The 20,299-nt window shown below is 42.8% G+C and overlaps 1 protein-coding gene across 1 annotated transcript in view; it reads right to left on the reverse strand.

Moving 5' to 3' along the window:
• Nucleotides 1-299: 299 nt before the first annotated feature.
• Nucleotides 300-20,299, reverse strand: part of LOC104631388 (protein-lysine methyltransferase METTL21E) — a 40,458-nt gene continuing 20,458 nt past the window's right edge. The window contains exons 5-7 of the mRNA XM_075763888.1: nucleotides 20,031-20,148; nucleotides 16,678-19,107; nucleotides 300-15,584 (exon numbers count right to left, since the gene is read on the reverse strand). Of these exons, the coding sequence (XP_075620003.1) occupies nucleotides 18,683-19,107; nucleotides 20,031-20,148 (543 nt within the window). The 3' untranslated portion in view covers nucleotides 300-15,584; nucleotides 16,678-18,682. The remainder of the gene's footprint in view (nucleotides 15,585-16,677; nucleotides 19,108-20,030; nucleotides 20,149-20,299) is intronic.

Genomic DNA, 20,299 nt, shown 5'->3' on the forward strand with positions numbered 1-20,299 from the left:
ACAAGCCCTGCTAATTGCCCACCCTCGGTGACTTACGAACACACAGCACCACAAAAAATTGGAGAAAATGCCTCCATTGCCCATGTGAGATAAGTAAAGCAGGGAAGTGAGCTTCTACCAAAGCAATGGTACACACAACATATGCACATGAATGACTGCATGTACATGTCCATCTACACCCTCTTTCTGTGTCTTTGTCACACCCACTGCCACATGGCCAAATCTCGTCAAGCTGCAAGGGGGAATGATGTGGCTAGCTCAGACCTGATAAACTGTTAATTTGAGAGTGGGTTGGGTTGTTTGTTTGTTTGTTTTAATTTATAATGTTAAAAATAGGAATGTGCAAGTTGCAGTAGAGGATGGCTGCATCTCCAAGCTCCCAGCAGAAACAAGTCCCAGCAGAGCAAGGTCCAAATGCAAAAGAGCATTTGCTGGCTGGAAAAAGCCCGCACCCTCAGGACAGCCCCTGCAGGCAGGGAGAAGGGGGAGAACAGGGATGTCGTCAGTCTGTCCTGGCATGTCTATCCTGGCAGAAAGGGAGACAGGCTTGGAGAGCAAAGGCACTTTCCCCTTCTCTTGTCTCGTACAGAGCTGCTCTAATAGAAAGTGAGGGCAATCCTTCCATCTCTGCGTGACACAAACAGGTTTGCTCTTACCACAGAGATGTCCTGGTAAAGACCACTACATTGTTCCTGCATTTGCTGGCAATGCTTTGAGCATCTGCAGCAGCCAGCAGATAAGGCTCACCTGTTTTGATAAGAGGAGGACTTCATGCAGCTAGTGTGACTGATATGCCTGAGCCCTGGAGCTGAACAGGAATCTGACCATGACCTCTCCTGGACAACAGCAACACCCCCACCACCTGCCTGCGCTTCCAAATCATCCCAGTGGAAACAACATACTCTCAAATCAGGTTACACAGGACTGAGCCTACTAAAGGGGAAGAGAAAGTGAGAGACTGAATTGGTCCTCTGAAAGCAACCTCCCACAAAGGAGCCAAGAAAGGACTTGGTGAAACTGTTGGCATGGATTGACACATCCAGTTATCACTACCACCCCACTCTCTTATGTTTCATGACCCATAATAGCACAGGCTTTTCTCTGAACCAGGCTCACAAGTGTACACAAAAATTACCTGCTTCAATCTGCTCATCCCCACCGGCTACAGGGAGGGTAGAAGTTACAGCTACCATTACATTAGGAATGGTATTAATAGAAAGAGCAGAGAGTCCATGAGCAGGCTGGAACCACAGACCCAGAAGATTTTGGTTATTGTTCTTCAGATGTGCCACCATTTTAGACACGGGTCCATGTGAAACTGGAGGTACCACCCGGCCTTACGGAGAGTGAGACGCATTACAGGCTCCTTAGGGAGATCTAGGAGGGGAAGAGAGCTTATGCCACGGCTGTCAGATATCCCTGTCAAGCATATGGTAACAGGTCAAGCAGTGGTCCCCTGAGAATGGGAGGAACTGGTAAACAGACTGGAAACACTGGAGTGTCTGACAGAAGGCAGACATCGTAGCACTCTGCATGAAAACCATACTTTGATAAGAAAACAGAGGCAGGAGCACAGACGCTTGCTCAAAATCACTCAGTCAGTTACAAATAACTAGCAAAGCTGAGGTCCAGATACGCTGCCTTGTGTTTGGTCCTGCTTCTCCCAGAGATGCTGATGTGATGTTAAGGACAGACTGATGGATAATGTCTTTCGGATGCCAGGTATGGCTGGTTTTTATAGAGTTGTCAGCCACACTTTCTAATCAGCAGCTAGAGAACTTGTTTTCCAAGTAACACTGGAGGTCAGGGTCAAACGTTAATTTTTCTAAAAAATTTCTCTTTGAGAAGTTGTCCTACAGTGAAATCCTTGCTGCAAATCCCTTCGAAACTACTTTCTCTCCCTCTGAAATCCTTCTCCCTGTCTGATATTCAAATAGAATGGTAGAAAAAGGATGTAACAACAAAACATTTTGAAAACAACCAAGTTGGCTAATGACTTTTTAAGTGCATGATTTCCATTTCCTCTCTGAAGAGGAATGAAGGAAGTTTCTCAATAGTGAGCAGGGGCACCAGCACCCGCCTCCCCTTGGGGCTCTCCCTTCTGCGCACGCCCCCGAACCCACGCACAAACATGCTCCCCGCCTCCGAGGACCCACTGCACCTGGAGGCTTCCTTGTCCCTTTTTCTCCGGGTCTGTCCAGGTAACTCAGGTGCAGCATCCAGACTCAGACCACCCTCCAAATCCAGCCCAGACCCCTTTTCCTGGGAGCCTTCACCAGGCCCCTCTCAGCAAACCTGGTGCCACTGCCCTCTGCTTGTCTCTGATGTGACTCAAACGTAGGCTCACATGGTGGGAGGAAAACTGCAGCCCCAAATAAGGTCTCTTCCTACGCTTGACTTTCAAAGAAACAAACTCAGAAGGCTAGTAAATCAGATAAAAGTCAAAGTCAGCATTTTAAATCTCTCCAGTTTCTGCCAGCTGGAAGCAGCAGAGCACACACCTTGACCCTCACATGGTGTCCTTTGTACCAGCCTCTCCCTTCTGTCTATAATCCTCTCTAGACGAGCCTTGTGACAGGCAGAAATTTAGTAACTCCTTCATACTGGAGGGTCCATACATCTTGTGGTACCATTGCCCAGCAATGACATCAGCCATGAGCCTGTTCCCCTGTTTTCCATTTTCCCAAAATGTCTTTATAGTCATTTTTACATTAGCTATCTTTGTGCATGGGAGACGTGCAATGAACTGTCCTGGAATAGCATTTCTCTATTCTCCTTCAAACTCTGGCTCAGGACTAGTGACGTATTGATCGCATTTACGCACATAGTGAAGTCAAATATGTCAATATTAATGTCCTAACAGCTCCTTAGATGAGTGAGAGATGCCGTGTGAGTCCATGAAGACACCGAACAACTCTTAACAGATAACATCAGCCTTAAAAATATGTGGCCTAAGTGCCAATACTGCTAAGGGAGGCGTTGATGGGAAAATCATGAAGGCTCCATTGTTAATACTTTTGAGCATCTCTAACAGGAAACAAAGAGGCTTTTTGGACATTCTCTCACTGAGAAAAATCAGACAATGCATGATCTGAAATGGAAACATCAAAAGCTCAAGCCCTTCCCAGATTTGGTGCCTCCTTATCGAGGTATGCTGTGACACAGACACAAACCCAGCAGCTGCAATACAGTAACGGACATATCACATACCTGCCCCACATGCCTTGCAGGGCTGCTGTTCTCTGCATAAGTCCATTACAAGCATGATTCACACTGACTGCATACCGTATACGTATATACATGCAGACAGATGAATCTATGAGCTTCTACTCCATGGTCTGGTCACCTTTTATCTTAATCCACCACGCTTTTGTCTTCCAAACCTATTAGTCACGCTTTGGAGTATCAGTGTCCAAACACGTGCATGAGGGTTATTTGCACAAACTATCAGATGTTGGTACACATAATAAAAAACCAACACTGAAACATGCATGAATTTTATATTAAACTGGCTTGTTACCACCTCCCTCAGAGAAAGAGATGTGAGCAACCACAGCTTTTTCTGCAATTTCACCACATTTGTGACCTTTGCTGCTGTTTGGTTTGCCAGCTTGCCTCACTGACAACAAGCCTCTTCCCAGTGTAACAGGCAGAATGCACCAAGCCAAGCCTGAGTTTCTCGTGCTGCTGATAGCACGGCTCATCTTGCTCACCTCTGGGCACGACTGGCACCTAAAGGTGGGTATTTCCATTCCACGGAGGTGTCAACCCTCACTCACCCCATGTGCTTTCTTCTGCACAGTTCAAAGGAGGCAGAGGGGGGCAACCCCCTCAGAGCTAATTATAAAAGGAAACTGAGGCTTGTACTTAGGTAGGATGAACCTAAGCACCTCAGTGCTTTTAGCAGATGTGGATCTACTGGACCAGAATCTCAGTCCCTCTGCGTTTTCTCTCACTTCTACTATTCATATTAACTGTTGACTGATTCTCTTTAGCTGAAGGCTTTTTTTGAGGCAAGATCTATGTCTTGCTATGAGAGATCCCCGAGGAGCAGCTATTAGAATACAAGAGACAGGGAGTTTCACAAGCACCCGGGTACAAGAAATCAACTGATTCTGTGTATTTCAAAAAGTTTTTAGGTTCTCCAAACCCATTCTTATGCACCATTTGAAGTCAGGGACATAGCTATGCCTAAGCATGAGCATATGCTAAAGTGCTTTGCTGCAGGAAAGCACTTTGTGTATTACTGCCAAAATTTCATCCTTCCCGAGCTGGCTTCAAACTGGCTGGCTCGACTGCTGATGGCAGTACCGCTGCAGCAGCAAGGAGCTCAGGGCAGGATAAAGGCCAGAAAGTCTAACCACCTTTTCAGATAGGTTTTGCAGCCTTCCTTGATGTCACTACTACACATGCAGCAGGTAATAAGTTGATGTCAAGGCAGTTCAGCGACAGAGCAGCTGTAGCCAGTTACCATGCTTGGTTATGCATCAGCAGCCAGGAGTAACGAGAGATGCTTTTGGGTCCTGCCCCAAGAGCCCTGGTGCAGCAGGGCTTGCTGTGGCTGAGCACATCATGTGCCTGCTGGAAGGCAGATGGTGTACTTCACTGTCTGGAGAGGACAGAGAAGGACAAAGGTGCAATTCCAAGAAATTACAACAGACAGTAATCTATATTTCCGATATCCTCGCGGTTTAGGTGTCCCAAAGAAGTGGCCAGCTAAGCGAAGCAGAGGCTTCAGCTGACAGTCACATGAGGCTGGAAATACTTCTTCATAGGCAAATCCCTTCCCTGCGTAAAGGTGCAAGATGAGCATTAGCCTAGTGCCTCCTCTCTCACACCGAGCACTCGAAATCTTCACAACATATAGAGAAGGAGCATGTGGGAAGTGGACTCCTACACTATTTGCTCAAAATAAATCCTAAACATGCACAATTTGTAAAAATATGTTCCCAAATATGTCACATATTGCAATAGGATTTTATTGTTTTTATCCCACAGCTTTCGCACCGTAAACACAGAAAGTCCCAGAATGCTCAATCTTTAAACCTTTCCCTAGGCAGTTGTTAATTAAATGTCCTTTTTTTTTTTTTTTTTTTTTTTTTGGTAGAGCTACAGTGACCTCCAGTGGCCAACATGAGCCTTTCGCGTTTCTAAACTTTAGGAAGGGTAAGACTGTGCCTGATTATTATCTATGTGTGACAGGTGGGTCTGGAAATGAAGGCAGAAATTGAATCTGTGTACTTCTGGATCAAAGCTGAAGGCTAACTAACTACGTTATCTCGAATTAAGTAACAAGAGAGAAGTATAAAGAATTCATTATCTAGCCATTTCTTTAATTAAACAAGGCTCATATATCTATCTATAAATACTTCTAGCAGCATCTCTGCATTTAGAGTTTAGTGGGAAAAAATTCATGCCTCCTTATCAAACATGAAAAACATCACAAGTTATTTAAAAATACCTTCAAATATTGTAAAATATGGAAAAGCAGAATTCAAGTTAGAAGAATGGACAGCTAATGTGTGGCAGAAGAAGAATGCAGAAATGTGCACAATAAGCAGCTAAATACTTTCTGATACTACAGTTCAAAAATTTAATGTATTTCGCTTCTGATGAGTGCAACAGCTTTGTTTGGGTGATAAACCTTTCCCATGCTGGACTGATGAACTTTCATGGGAGAAAGGATGTAATGGTGTAGTCCCTTATATAGCCCACAGTATGACAGATCCTATTCTGTTAATAACCCCTGCCATGTACTGCCACGTACATGCACAGACATTGCCCAGTCAGCAAGCTCAACCTCCTCAGACTTGGCTTGAGATGGGAGCTACCATCTTACCCAACACTAATTTTTGTACTCTTCATTATGGTTTCCAAGCTAGTAAAATATGACAAGGCTAATGGTTTTAAAGGACATATACTGATTGTTGATAAGCATAAATTTAAAAAGTGTGGTTTTTCAAATGAGATCAAGTCATGAAAAAGCCATTGAAATCCTTTTCAATGTGGTGCTATTGAATTCACGTACATAGTCACAAGCTGTGGTAGCACAATTTTTTTTCTCTTCTGCAGTATCTGTGGGGGCATACACAAGCTCCCACTCCCCTCCACAGAAGTACCTGCAGCCATAAAAGCGTTGTTTCATGTCCCTCCATCTCAAAGCCAGATTTTCGGGAAATCCTTCCAGGCCTTGATAGGACAGATATCAGAGTACCTACAGAGATTACATCTTTAGAAGGGGTATATATTACTTCTTTCTGCTTCAAGAGCTTGCCTGCAGGTTCATTCAATGTGTGGATGACTCCCAGCAGCACACACCCCCAAGAGATGAGGGGGTTCTTGATTGAATAAAGGGCTGAACGACAAATGCAACAGAGGTAGCATCAGAGACATTCCTGTAATATCACAAAGCTCCAAGCAGCAGACTATAAAGCCCAAAAGTGAGGCAGTAAAGTTGCTTAAATAGTGACAGAGTCCACCTCTAATTCTCACAATTGGTTTTCCAAGGATCTTGTCCCACCTCTCCATCAAAATGGCAAGTCCTCTAGATCTTTCAGCTGTAGACAGGTACAACCAGAGTCGTCCTGAACAGTCTTGTTCTCCCATTATTAAAAGCCCACCTTACATCCAATACTTGTAAGATGTTATTGCAATCATTCCGTTCATCATTCAGCTCAGTCACTACCGTGCTCTTGGCTTCGGGGAAATATATTGGTGATAGACGTACCCAGTGTTCAATGTATTGGTTCCCTGTATGGATGGATCCCTGACCACTGGGAGGCAAGGCTCAGACCATGGTGGTGCATCTGTGCATCTCAATTGACACAAGGTGGCCCTGAACATGCAAAAGGATGGCACAATTCCCATTTCTTACTTCCCAGAGCTTCAGCACATTTATATGGGGATCACATTTCAGAAAGCACAGGCTGTTAGCTGGTTGGAAAGAACTTTCTGGCTGAAGGAAGAGACACCTGCCACTGTCAACCTGGGTGGCAAGGAACAGCAGAAGGATGACATGAACTCCAAATACTAAGACAAGATCAAGTGAGACTTCTTGCATGCCAAGGGAAGTATTGCCCTCCTGTCGCAGAAAGCCCGCATAAGAAGAATCCCTGTAAAAAGAGACTGGAGAACAGGGTCTGGGATTCAGTAGAGACACAAATGGCATTGTGCAACCTCGGGGTACTAGACCAGGTGTAGCATTTCTCATGATAATTGGTTCTCAGGCATACGAATACCTAGATGCTTGTGCTCCAAAAAGTATATCATAGAAGATTATGGTGTGAGGAGAGGGGAGGAGAGGGGAGGAGAGGGGAGGAGATTCACAACTCCTGATATATTTACCTGTTGCTCAGGCAACACACCATTTTGAGTCTGTGTGTGAACTTCATAGCTTTGGGAAAACAAAGATAAGGAAGCACAAAAGACCAGAGATGGTCTAGGGATCAGGTCAGCCGAAGTAAAATAAGGATGTCTGCAGACACAAATGTTGAGTGGAAGTTTTCTGTGTAGCACAAGCCTCCTCCATATGAAAATTGAATTGGTTGCTTCCCCAAAAACAAGTGGTTAGCTTCACACATTTTGGAAGACTTGAAGGATCCAGCCAAGAAAATTCAAGTGTCACAGTAGGAGCAAATATGTAGACTGAAGGTGTTAGCTGCATCCAATGGGACTTGCAGCACTGCATGGGATACTAGTTAATCAGCAGTTGCCGTATATCCAAAGCCTATACATAATGCAGTGAAAGCCTCACAGACATCTCGCAGTAGTCAAAACACTTGTCTGTATGCTGGGAAAAAAAGCAGAACTGTGTTGATATCAGAAACATCAACTGCCAAACATACAATGTTGCAAAGATGTTTTACCAATGGAATTGTTGGTATCTGCATCTACTTGGAATGGCCGCAACTTCAAGGGATGATGATCTATTTTACACGAATAAGAAATCTACATCTCCTGTGGTGATACTTGGCTTATGGACCACAGCAGACTGAACTCTCTCTAATATCAAGGACTTATCTCTGATGTGCTGTGTTACCTGGAGAGAAGATCCTCTGGGAAAAATAGACTAGTTATCAAATGAACTGCCTGAGTAAGTTACTCTAAGGACTGAGAGAAATCTGACAAATAAAATTAAAAAAAAAAAAAAGGAAATTAAGTTTTCCTAATTTACATGCTTGACTTAGGTATTATCTAATTGAAATATTAGGTACTTGCCTGAAGGTGCAAGGAAAAATCCAATCCCTTCAGTATTATTATCAAGACTCCCTAGACAATTAGCAGAGAGGCAATGCCTCCAGAGATCTGCTGAGTCTTCAAATGCATTTAACTTCAGTGTCTCCATCTCTCCATTTATATTACACAGAACTTAAACATCTCGGCAATAATCTAGTCTGCTTGAATTAGGCGTCTCCTTCTCCCACTGAAAGAAATGGAAGATGTTTCTTGATCCAGACTGTGAAGTGGTGGTACACAATTTTATGTACTTATCTAGTGGTTATAGCACTTATTGAAGAAGGTGAAGACTGAAGTTCAAGGTGTCTCCTCATCCTGGACCTACGTGTAAATAATCTCTGGTTTTTGTTTTTGTTTTGGGTTTTGTTTTTTAATTCCCCCTGAGACTGGACTGCTCTGCATCCAAGAACATACGAGGCATGGGCCCAGACCCCAAAGACCCAAGGGTAAGCTTAACCCTACATGAATGACAAAGGGCTTTCAGCTGGGAAAATGCGGTAAAGAGGCTTCAGACCACTTTCTAAAATGCATGTACATTTTATATAAAACTTTTATGAGACAGAAAAAAATTGATAACCTCATATGCATGAAAAAAAAGTATCCCAGATCTATTATTTCTTCCTCTTTCTATACTCTGTCCTCCTTTTTTCCCCAACCATTACAACCTGTGAGGAAGAGAGAAAAAAAATATAGGGCACCAACTACATTTACAGAAAAATGGTAGAAACAGGGAATTTATGAGTTTGGTGTTGATGTGAGACCAATACTGAGAAACTCACAAAAGAGAACTTTGTTCTCCCTGACTAGACCTTACTAAATTGCAGCTACACCCCAGACAGCCTCTAAACATTCTGTATAGATAATGATGAGATTACAAGTGGAGATCTTTATATACTTATTAAAAGGCAGATTTCTCTTCACAGGCTGTGTCAGACAATTTTTCTTATATGAACTTTCTCCTGCCTCTATTATTCAGCTCCTTATGGCTACTATATGGACTATCTGCTAGGAGTTTACTGAAAAATGGGCACTGGACTGAAAATAGGTATTGAATAAAGCTGGGCTATTTTACATAGCTCAGCGATAATTTCTGTATGATTTCTTATCTCTGCAACCTTCTGCACTGCTTGTTCAACAGATTTCTTCTCACTGCATTTTCCTAATTAGAATTAGCTGGGACTGTTCTGACAAAGCTGGCTTACAGTACAAAACATCAGTTTCAGTGAGCACACTTTGACCAAAATTATTTATTTGCCTTTCATGTTGCTAGGAAAACCAGATTTGAAAAGTTGAAGAGTCTCTATCCACCGTGTAGTCTGAGCCAAAGTCTTTCAGGCACCTGTGCTAGAGCACTGGGTATCACCCATCTTGGGAGACAGGGCACTAACGGAGCTCCTCAGACATTCACTGTCACCACCCAAATCCCAGATGACTCTCTGAAACTGTGAAGCTTTTCACCTTAATTCAGACTAAAACACTCCTCAAAAGCTTCCTTTCTTTGATGAAGGACTCCAGTCTGGAAAGAGGCAGACTGTGCTTATGGAAATGCACTTTAAAATATTTTAACAATCACCCGTATCAGGCAGAAATGGACAAGAAAGTATTCTTTCTGCTTGTAGTCTCTGATCTTCTAACTCAGCCTTACTATCTCTGTCTGTGTCTTCCCTTGTAAATCAAAACAACACTGTCCAAGATTCAATAAACTGGAATGGAGCCGTGTGTCTTTCTTACCTTTTACAGCAGCCTGACAGCAGAGCCCTCCAGGGTTTCACTGTCTGGGCATCGGCACCACTTTTTTGCGATTGTTCAGGCCACTTGGGGAACATTGCAAACAATTTTCTTTTGAGAGATCAATAGAAGAAATCACAAGAAATCATGTGTTCCAAACAAAGATGGTCTCCACCATCAAGAAATCCATTCAGTTACCTAGAGTGCCAGTGCATTCATACCAATTAATACAGGAGTGCTAATGCTACTCTAAGCTGATTGACTCCTGGCAGGAATGCAGCCAATATCTAATGGCCCTTTTACTCTACTGCCAAGGCTGAGCACCTGGGAGTGCAACAGTCGTTGCTGCACACATGGGTGTAATAATCCCGGGCATCATGAGAGCAACAACATTTTCTGTTTTCATGAACTGCTTTCACACCTGAAAGGAATGTGAGCAGAGTCAATAACACAGAGGACAGATGACCTATGCTAATTTGTAATAATAATAATCTGATCATATATAATCTGGGTAATCCAATAATGCAATAATCTGATACTAGAGATTAATCATATCTAACAATTGATGAATAATGTTCTGTAGAAAACTCATGTAATTATGGACCTCCCAGAATCTCAGTGCATTCAGACTTTATGTCTGGATAGCTCCTAAGAGTCTGCAGCATCTCTTAAGCAGTCCTGATTTACTTGTCTCTCAATTTCCAATTACCGTTCATCCTCAGAGATAGTAATAGAGTCACAATGGTATATTTTAGAGCCTTGTCGTTCAGATAAACAGCACAACTGCAGTGCTGTGGTCCACACATCTTTAAGACAGACAGGAAGAGAGGACAAAGATGAGAGGAGGTTTGCACTCTATGTGAGGAAGAGGTTCAAATGCATGGCAGCCTGCTATTGATGAGGCAATGGGCTAGTCAAGAGGTTATGGGGAAGATCAGAGGGGAGACCAACATCTGCTGCAGACCATCTGGTAGAGACAAGGTAGTGGACAAAGCCTTCTTTAAACAGTCTGAAGAAGCATCAGGATCATGATCTCTGGTTCTCATGAAGGACTTTAGCAAACCCTGATGGATGTTGAAAAGGCAATTTGCAATAATGCAAGCATTTCAAGAGGTTTCTGGAGTGTTTTGGGGTCAATTTTTTTGATGCAGGACTGGCCAGATAGGGAAAGAGCTCTGCTGAACCTGCTACTCATAAATAATAGTCGGGAATATGACAGCCTGTGGCTGCATTGACCGTAGCAACCCTGAGATGGTGGTTGAAGATTCTGAGAAAAGTGAAGAAGGAAAATGGCAGGATAAAGACATTAGACTGCAGGAGAGGAGACGTCAGTCTGCTCAAGGAACCAGTAGATGGGATCTCATTGTGGACTGTCCTGAAGAGCAAAGAGGTCAAGAGACTGACTAATCTTCAGGAACAACCTCCTCAAAGAAGATTGATCTATCACATCATGTAGAAAGTCAAGCGAGCTCTGAAGAAAACTAGCATGTATGAAAAGGGATATATCCTGACTGAGCTCAAAAGGAAAAAAGGAAGTACCTAGAAAGTGGAAGCAGGGATGGGCTACCCAGGAGGAATACAGAGGCATTGCTCAAACATGCAGGGGTGGTTAGAAAAAACAAGGCTCAGCTGGACTAGAAGATACAGATGTGAAGAGTTTTACATGTACATCAACAGCAAAAGGAAGGCAATTGAAAACATGACTTCACTGCTGAATGGGGCAGGGAATTAAATGACAAAGGACATGAAAAAGACTGAGCTAATCCCTTCTTTCTTTGCCTTGGTCTTTACTGGCAACATCAGCTCTCAGAATTTCCACATCTCTGTGCTTATTGACAGAGTTTGATGAAAGAGGTAGTAGTAGGGTAGGGCGATCAAGTTAGGGCCCACTTAAGTAAACTGAGCATACAGAAGTCCATGGGATGGGGCAGAATGGTTCTGAGGATGCCAAGGTGGCTGGCTGATGCCACTGTGAGATTGCTTTCTATCAACTGAGAAAGGTGGCAGTCAGAGACAGCTCCCAATGGCTGGCAAAAGGCAAACATTAGCCCATATTCAAAAAGAACTAGAGAGGCTCAAGACAAATAGAATCTAGTCTGCTTCATCCCAGTCTCCAGAAAGACCATGCCAAAAACCTTCTGGGAAGACGTTTCCAAGCACATATGTTTGAAAACAACTGATACAAATTTGCTAAGAACCTGAACCACCTAATTGCTGTCTATGACTGATCCTGTGGATAAGCAGAGCACAGTGAATATAATTTGCTTTTTTTTTGATAAAGTTTATCACATTTTTTTTCCTCAAGAGGCATTTTAGTTCAATTGTAGAGATGTGGACCTGATGTTTGGACTACGAAGTAGCTAAAAAAAATGAGTGGACCATTAGACTCAAAAGGCAAAGAGCAAAAGTTCAAAGCCCAGCTAGCAGCCTTTATGAGTGATACAGGTGAGGGAAGACAGGGACTGATATCATTAGGCATTTCTATCAGTGACCTGGCCAATGGATAAAATACATTGAAATGAAATGCTGTTAAGAGACCAAACTGGGGTAAGGGCAGAGCTGCTGCTCAGAGGGACTGTGACAGGCTGAAGGAATAGGCTGACAAAATCCAACAGAGTAACACCATGCAAAAGCACAACAGCAGTGCGGCCTTGCAGTTGATGCAAGCTGATTGCATTGGCAAGAGTGCAGCCAGTAGATCAGTCAAAGTGATTATTACCCCTCTACATGGTATCATGATGTCCCATCTGCAGTACCGGGCCTGGTTATGGACCCCCTAGTAAAGGAGATCTTAACAACTAGAGAGAATCCAGAGCACGAGGGCTAAAATGGTTAAGGGGCTGGAGGAAGCACAGGATGAGAGTACTGTGTTTGTTCATCCTGAAGGCAAGATTAGGGGTGGATCTAATGGCTGTCTTCTTCTACTTAATGAGATGGTTATAGATAAGATGAAGCCAGAGGTGCACTGCAAAAATGACAAAAGACAGATGTCCAGTTGCTACAAGAGAAATTCCAATTGGATATGTGGGGAAAAAATGAAATTAAGAGGCTGTTCAGAGATGTTGTAGAATCTCCGTCCTTGGACACTTTCATATACCAACTGGAGAGCCTGAGAAACTTGCTCAGACTTTGAATCTGGCCCAGATTTGAGCAGGAGGTAGGACTTCAGATGTGCTTTCCAACCTGAACGATTCTGAAATTCCACACAGCCAGTCTGTGTATTGTATGGTTGGTTGGCATAACTATGTGAAACGGAAATTTGAGATTCTATTCTTGCCTATTGCTGACTGCTTAAACTCTTAGGGGTTTTATAATTTATTTACAGAGTGGTATGGAAAAATACTTTTAATGAAATAGTAACATTAGTTTAAATTTTCCTTAATGAGAGCAAATTTTAACAAGATGGAGCACAGGAAATGTTATATTCTCTATGAAAGAACTTTTGTACTGAACTCTTCACTGTGACTGAGGTTAAATCACTTGACATTTAGCTCAGTTCCCTCTTTGCTTTATAGCTGTGGCAAAATATTTCCCTGATGTCAAATAGTTATTATAAGAATGAACATATAATTTTCTGAAGTACATCCATGGAGCAATAACATCTGTAAAGCACCTTCCTTCTCTCCTTCCCTTCTTCCCTCTCTCCCTTCCTTCCTGAATTTATCTGAGACCACCTTATGGTTACCAGTGCAGTATCAGTGGCTGTGAGCAGGCAAAAATCCCACACCTTTCAGGTCTCCAGAGTTGAAAGGGTATTAACCAAATCTGGGCCTTCTAACCCCATTCAGATTTCAAGATCCTCTGTTGTTTGGTAAATGTAGTATTCCTTAGATGATTGTGTCGCATATACTCACATACTCAACAGATCTTTAATACCAATCACCATTAAGGAGGATGCATGTGGCAGCTAGTCGTCTTTGTTCACCTAACGCTGATTAGTGCTTGTGTAATAACTAATGTAAGTTGCTCATCAGTCAACTGCCATTTGTGCCATGGGTAGTTATTTGAGTATTTCTTGGCGGTTGCATTTCTTAGGCTGGGTCTCCATTAGTGCTCCTAAATGAAAACGGTGTTTGTACAGTAGATCTGTACTGTCATTTGAATGCTTTTTTCTAAATGTGCAGCAGCTACAGCTTTTTCTTACAGCTGTTGTAGAAGGCAAAAGCCCAAATTGGTGGGTTTAATAATGCAAATGGAACACAATCACGCAGAGCTGCAACATCACAATTCAACAAGACAGAGCAAAGAACTCAATATGACGACATGGAAACCGTATAATCTGGAAAATGTTTGTTCCTTTAATGTTGACAGAGAAAAGGCAACAATTTGTAAAAGACCTTGGTGGAGAAGTTATATAATAAGCAGCAAAGTACATCACTGTAAAGATTTTATATATACTTTATACAAAAAGAACCCTTCCTGAAAACATGAGCATTTGAAAAGTGTATTTTTTTGTGGAAAATCTAACACATACTGTCAAGTTGCTTAAATGTATTGTTGCTCAATAAATTGTTCTTGGGTTGGAATATGGAAAATCCAAGGAATTGATTGAACCCGTATCATACATCCCAATTTATCTCTTCAATTATTATCATTACCATAAGACTATAAGACACTGTAAAACCTACCAACTTAAGCAGTCTCTCCAGCATTCCTCATAGGTGGAACTCTTTCACCCACAAATTTAACTGACCTTTTTTTTGCTCTGCATTTCACAACCTACAGATGCAAATGCCATGTGCATTAGCAACATAATGACTGTTGCTAATGACAACATGATTCTTTATTTGAAATATTAGAACAAAGAATAAGTGACTATTAAAATTATGACTGACTTTAGGAGTCAGTAACACTTGACATTCATGTGAGATTTGTTCTCAAAGAGCAGACATAATCTGCATAGGCAAATGCCACGTACAACCTCCACCCTCCGTTGGTCATGGCTAATAACCTGCCCATCATACCAGAGGACAAAAGGGGGCTGTACAATGGAGCAGCCAGCCACTAAAGCTTTCCCAGGAAGCTTCACACAGCAGTGCTCGACAGACTTGTGAGAAAGAGGACTAATGTTACATTACAGTAAATATTAATAAGCTGTTGGGCCTAAAGGGCCCAATCCTGAATGCATTCTACAAACAAGCCTCCTGTTGGCTTCAGCGGGAGCTCAGCAGGGGACAGCCTGCAGCCCAAATAGGAGGGCTAATCAGCAGAACAGCAATTTAAAAGTGGTAGCACTTAACTACTTTGCTGCAGTCTTCCTTTTCCTCTTTAGCCTTCATCACTTTGGAGTTCACAAGATATTTTTGCTGTTACTCATTAATTACAGTGCCAATCCATTTATCCATGACACATTTGTAAACAGAGATGCCCTTTGGGATGCAAGGATTATAGTTTCAACTGCAGTGGATTTGATGGTTGCAAGTGAGTTAGGACGAAGGAAGTGGGGAGAGGAAATCTAGAAATGGCAGACATCCACATTTGTTTCTGTATTCACTTAAACAGAACTATTTTTGTTATACAAAGTGTGGAAAAAAAACATATTGCCATCCTTCAGTTGTATTTTTCTACAGCTCTAATGATCTAAGGACATAATCATAACATTTGTAAGTAGAGGTAATACCCTATTGTGTTGGTTTTGCGTGGCAAGGTTTTGGTAGCGGGGGGGCTACAGGGGTGGCTTCTGTGAGAAGCTGCTAGAAGCTTCCCCTGTGTCTGACAGAGCCAATGCCAGCCGGCTCCAAGACGGAACAGCTGCTGGCCAAGGCCAAGCCAATCAGCGCCTCTGTGATAACATATTTAAGAAAGACAAAAACAGTTAGAGAGCGCTTTTGCAGCCAGAGAGAGGAGTGAAAAGATGTAAGAACATCTGCAGACACCCAGGTCAGTGCAGAAGGAGGGGCAGGAGGTGCTCCAGGTGCCGGAGCAGAGATTCCCCTGCAGCCCGTGGAGAAGACCATGGTGAAGCAGGCTGTCCCCCTGCAGCCCATGGAGGAAGGATGAGGGGGTGTAGAGATTCCACCTGCAGCCCGTGGAGGACCCCACGCCGGAGCAGGTGGAGACACCTGAAGGAGGCTGTGACCCCGTGGGAAGCCCGCGCTGGAGCAAGCTCCTGGCAGGACCTGTGGATCCGTGGAGAGAGGAGCCCACGCCAGAGCAGGTTTGCTGGCAGGACTTGTGACCCCGTGGGGGACCCACGCTGGAGCAGTTTGCTCCCGAAGGTCTGCACCCCGTGGAGGAGACTCACGTTGGAGAAGGCCGTGAAGGACTGTCTCCCGTGAGAGGGACCCCACGCTGGAGCGGGGGAACGATGAGTCCTCCCCCTGAGGATGAAGAAGCGGCAGAAACACCGTGTGATGAACTGACCGTAACCCCCACTCCCCGTCCCCCTGTGCCGCTGAGGGGGGAGGAGGTTGAAGCCCGGAGTGAAGTTGAGCCCGGGAAGATGGGAGGGGTGGGGGGAGGTGTTTTTAAGATTTGGTTTTATTTCTCATTGCTCTACTCTGTTTTGCTTAGTAATAAATTAGATGAATTCCCTCTCTAAGTTCAGTCTGTTTTGCTCGTGATGATAATTAGAGAATGATCTCTCCCTGTCCTTATCTCGACCCGTAAGTTGTTTTTTTCATTGTACCTTTTCTCCCCTGTCTAATGAAAGAGGGGAGTGATAGAGCGGCTCTGGTGGGCACCTGGCCCTCAGCCAGGGTCAACCCACCACACCTATACAAGCTAGTATTGTCTAATTTTCTAGCTATACTGGTTGATCCAATAAAAGATGCTACCTCTACCTACAAACCTTGTCACAGGAACCTAACTGATGAGGATTGGAAGATTTCCATTAATAACCTCCAAGCCAAAATCTCACACGTGATGTCCCAGCAGGAAAGCCAGCAAGTACCGTCAATGTACTTGGCTTCCTTCTGTCTCATTTTGCTGCCCTGGCCTGAGACATACTGATTGCTCTAGTATTACCGCAGAGTCATCCTCCATGGCTCATCAAGGATGCCCCCCCCTTACAGTCAGTAGCAAGAAAGATGGTCTACCCTTGTACTATGGTTCCTAAACCTTTTTGAAGTCAGTCTCACTGTTGCCACATGTTCTCTTTCTCCATCTCACTTTCTCCCTACAGTTACCTTTCCTCTGTAGTCCTCCCTCCACCCCCAGATCCCCCCTGCCACATCCTTATCTATCGTCCCCCCGATATTCTCTTCACTACCTCCTTTCACACATGGGATCACTGGAAAAGCTTGGCAGTTCACACATGCTCTCTGCACCACTTCATCTCTAACGCTGGGAACCTTTGTCCCAGAAAACCAGATGTTTGGCTGGGAGTAAGAGTACATTCCAGTTATACTAGTCATTTATCATAGTTCTGCCCCATACTTATGCCAGGCAGCAAAGCAAATAAGTAACAAGCATCTGTCACAAAAAAAAAAAAAAAAAAAAAAAAAAAAAGATACCAACACTAGTATGTTCTGGAAGTCAACATAAAAAAAATGCTCAAATCTGACAACACATAAAAAATTCTTGGAGGCAGTACAAAGAGGTGCTAAAAAGATAAAGACTGACAGCCCTCTGAGCCCTCAGTATTACTATAGCAATTGCCTGCTCTGCACATGAGCTGAGTTTGCTTCTCTTCTAGCTCACAAGGGACTTGAAGTTCTCTCACACTCAATTGCAAACAAAATCAGAAAATTTGGGGTGTCCAAAGAATCATTTTATTACTGTTCCCAAAAGACAGTTCTCCGATGGGCTTTCAGGCACATTAATCTGACCACTGAAAACAGGAACACACAGTACTGAGTGGGTAGGAGAAAAGTATTTTGTTCACCCATACAAAAAAAAATAAAAATATCTAAGCCTGCCCATGCCTCAGCCACACCATGTCAGGCTGCTTTACTTTTCTACCTCCAGTCACCACCAGCCAGCAGGGCAAAACTCCTCTCTTGATGGCTACTGTGGTTTTTCCATTGTTGTTCCCTGAGGTCCAGATAACCTTCTATTTTTGGAGGGGCAGATCTCCAAGAATTTAAGGTCTTTGCAAAGGGCAGTTGGTGATATGCTGTACTCTTCTTATTCAAGACCTTTGTTCAAGCAACAAAACATTTAACTCCCTCTTGCCTCATGTGTGCGGCTGTCTGTTGAAGAATCTCTGAATCTAAATAAAAAAAAATGGAAGAGGAAGAAAGTATAATCGTTAAATCAAAGAGTAATGAATATATTCTGTCCCTTTACTATGACAGTATATTTCCATGGTAAGGGTTTTTTTCAGCTAATTTAATGTCCTATAAAGGCCATTCAAAGGAAGGATTCACACAATAGTGAGAATGGGGAAAGATCAGATTTAACACTCTAACTTTTAAATACAAAGATTTATCATAGTCTTAAGTTTTAAATGATTGGTTGATCTTATAAGACACCATTCAAAGCTGCAATTGAAAGCTATTGGACATATTCATTACATGTCCCATAACAATAATGGTAAGACTTATGAAAGTTATTAACGTTGTCATCTTACACATAAAAGTCAATTTCTTCTGTGTATAAAACCATCGGCAAATTGAGTTTAGGAATTTGTTAGGGATGCACCAGGAATGTGATGTTTTGTTTTAGCTATCTCTAAAAATGTCATCCGTGCAGGTGTTAGCAGCTACTAACGTGGAAATTATTAAAAAAAGAACAAGCTGCAGAACAGCTGAAAGTGTCACCTCCATGTATCTCTCTTTCAGACTGTCAGTTTGGAAGGTCTGGCTTTCATCCTGCCTTTCCTCATTGCCTTATACAAGGTTATGTTCAAACTGGGGAAATTAGAAATCATGTCTAAGTCAAACAGTGTCTGAAATTTGCCCACAAATTGGTTCTCTTTGTCCAACCTAAATTTCATAGCCCACAGAATAACGGTGTCATTCTTGCATAAGTGATCAAAAGTTAGGAGGAGTTCATCCAGGAAGGGATGGTGATAAACTACATCAGCAGCCATAATGTAGTCGAAGTGACAGGAAGACCTAGGAAAGTTCTTTTCCAGATCAATTCCCCAAGACAATTCCTTAACACGAGGCTGGTGCTTGCATTTCAGCTTTGTATTTTGGAGAACGTTGTGCTGAAGGTTTCCCAGCAGTTCTGGCAAATCGGTGGCAGTGACAAGTGCACCTGTGACAGGGAGAAAACAAACCTAAGTTTTAAATATACCTCAAGACTTCAGTAAAAGCCCGTTCACAAAAACCACTGCACAAGGAACTGATTTTACCAGGTAGCTCTCACTGAGGGGAGCAGAACAATGTAAATACTCCCAATAGCTCTTAGCCATTGTGCTTAAAATAAATATTTGGTTCCCGGTAGTCCTACTCTGTAGATTGCCATCTCAAAGCAACTGGGGATGGGTGGGGAGAAATCAGATACTTACTGCATCTTGATATCATATTGGTTAAAAGTGCAGTGAGTGACTGCGGATTGAAGAATACCAGTTACTGACTCTAAGAAGTCAGCATGAGATTTAGGCATTGCCTCAGGTTCTCTCCTTTTCACATAGGAAGAAGCTTTCTCAGACTACAGAAAGCCAAAATTCTGTTAAAATGCAGAAGTCATTGATCTGGATTACTCTTGAGGAAGAATAGGCTACCATGAGAAAAAACACAACAATGTATCTAGCACAAAAATCAAGTTGCTGATCAGTTGCTGAAAGAAAAATCTGAACACCAATGGAAAGAAAATGACCTGGCATCCAAGAGCTATTTGTTCAAGGGACGGTGATGCATTGGTCATACCTACATCTCGCTTCATCTGGTTGCCACTGACATCCTGTGAGGCCACTAGTTTCTTATTTTGGTCCCTTGTTTAACACTGTTAATGACAACATCATCTACTGGGACCTCCTTTAGTGCATCAATACACTCACAGCTTTACAGAAAAAAATAATAGAGCAGGTTTCCAAACAAGCCTTTTGGAATTTACTTTTTCTTGCTCTTGGAAGCTTTCAAACAACAGTCTTTAGAAGAACTGAGCCACTTCCTTTGTCCTCCAGTATTTATCTGAGAGATGTTTCCAAGAGCATAAGAGCAATGGCATGTACTCACCCAGCAAACTGGCTACTATGGAGACCAACCCAGTTCCAGCTCCAATTTCAATCACATTTTTGTCAACCAAATTGTATTGTTTAGAATTAGTTTCCAAAAAATAACACAGAACAAGGGCCTGTAAGGGAGGGAATCCATGAATATACTGAATAAATGAAATTAATCCCTTTGCTAAATATGCATTGTCATTTAAAAGCATGCAAAAAAATTATTGTCTGTTCAAAAATTCATGTCTGTTCAAATGAGCAATATTCATTCAAGCGCTGTCC

Source organism: Balearica regulorum, chromosome 1 (genome assembly GCF_011004875.1).
Source record: "Balearica regulorum gibbericeps isolate bBalReg1 chromosome 1, bBalReg1.pri, whole genome shotgun sequence".
Taxonomy (NCBI): Eukaryota; Metazoa; Chordata; class Aves; order Gruiformes; family Gruidae; genus Balearica; species Balearica regulorum.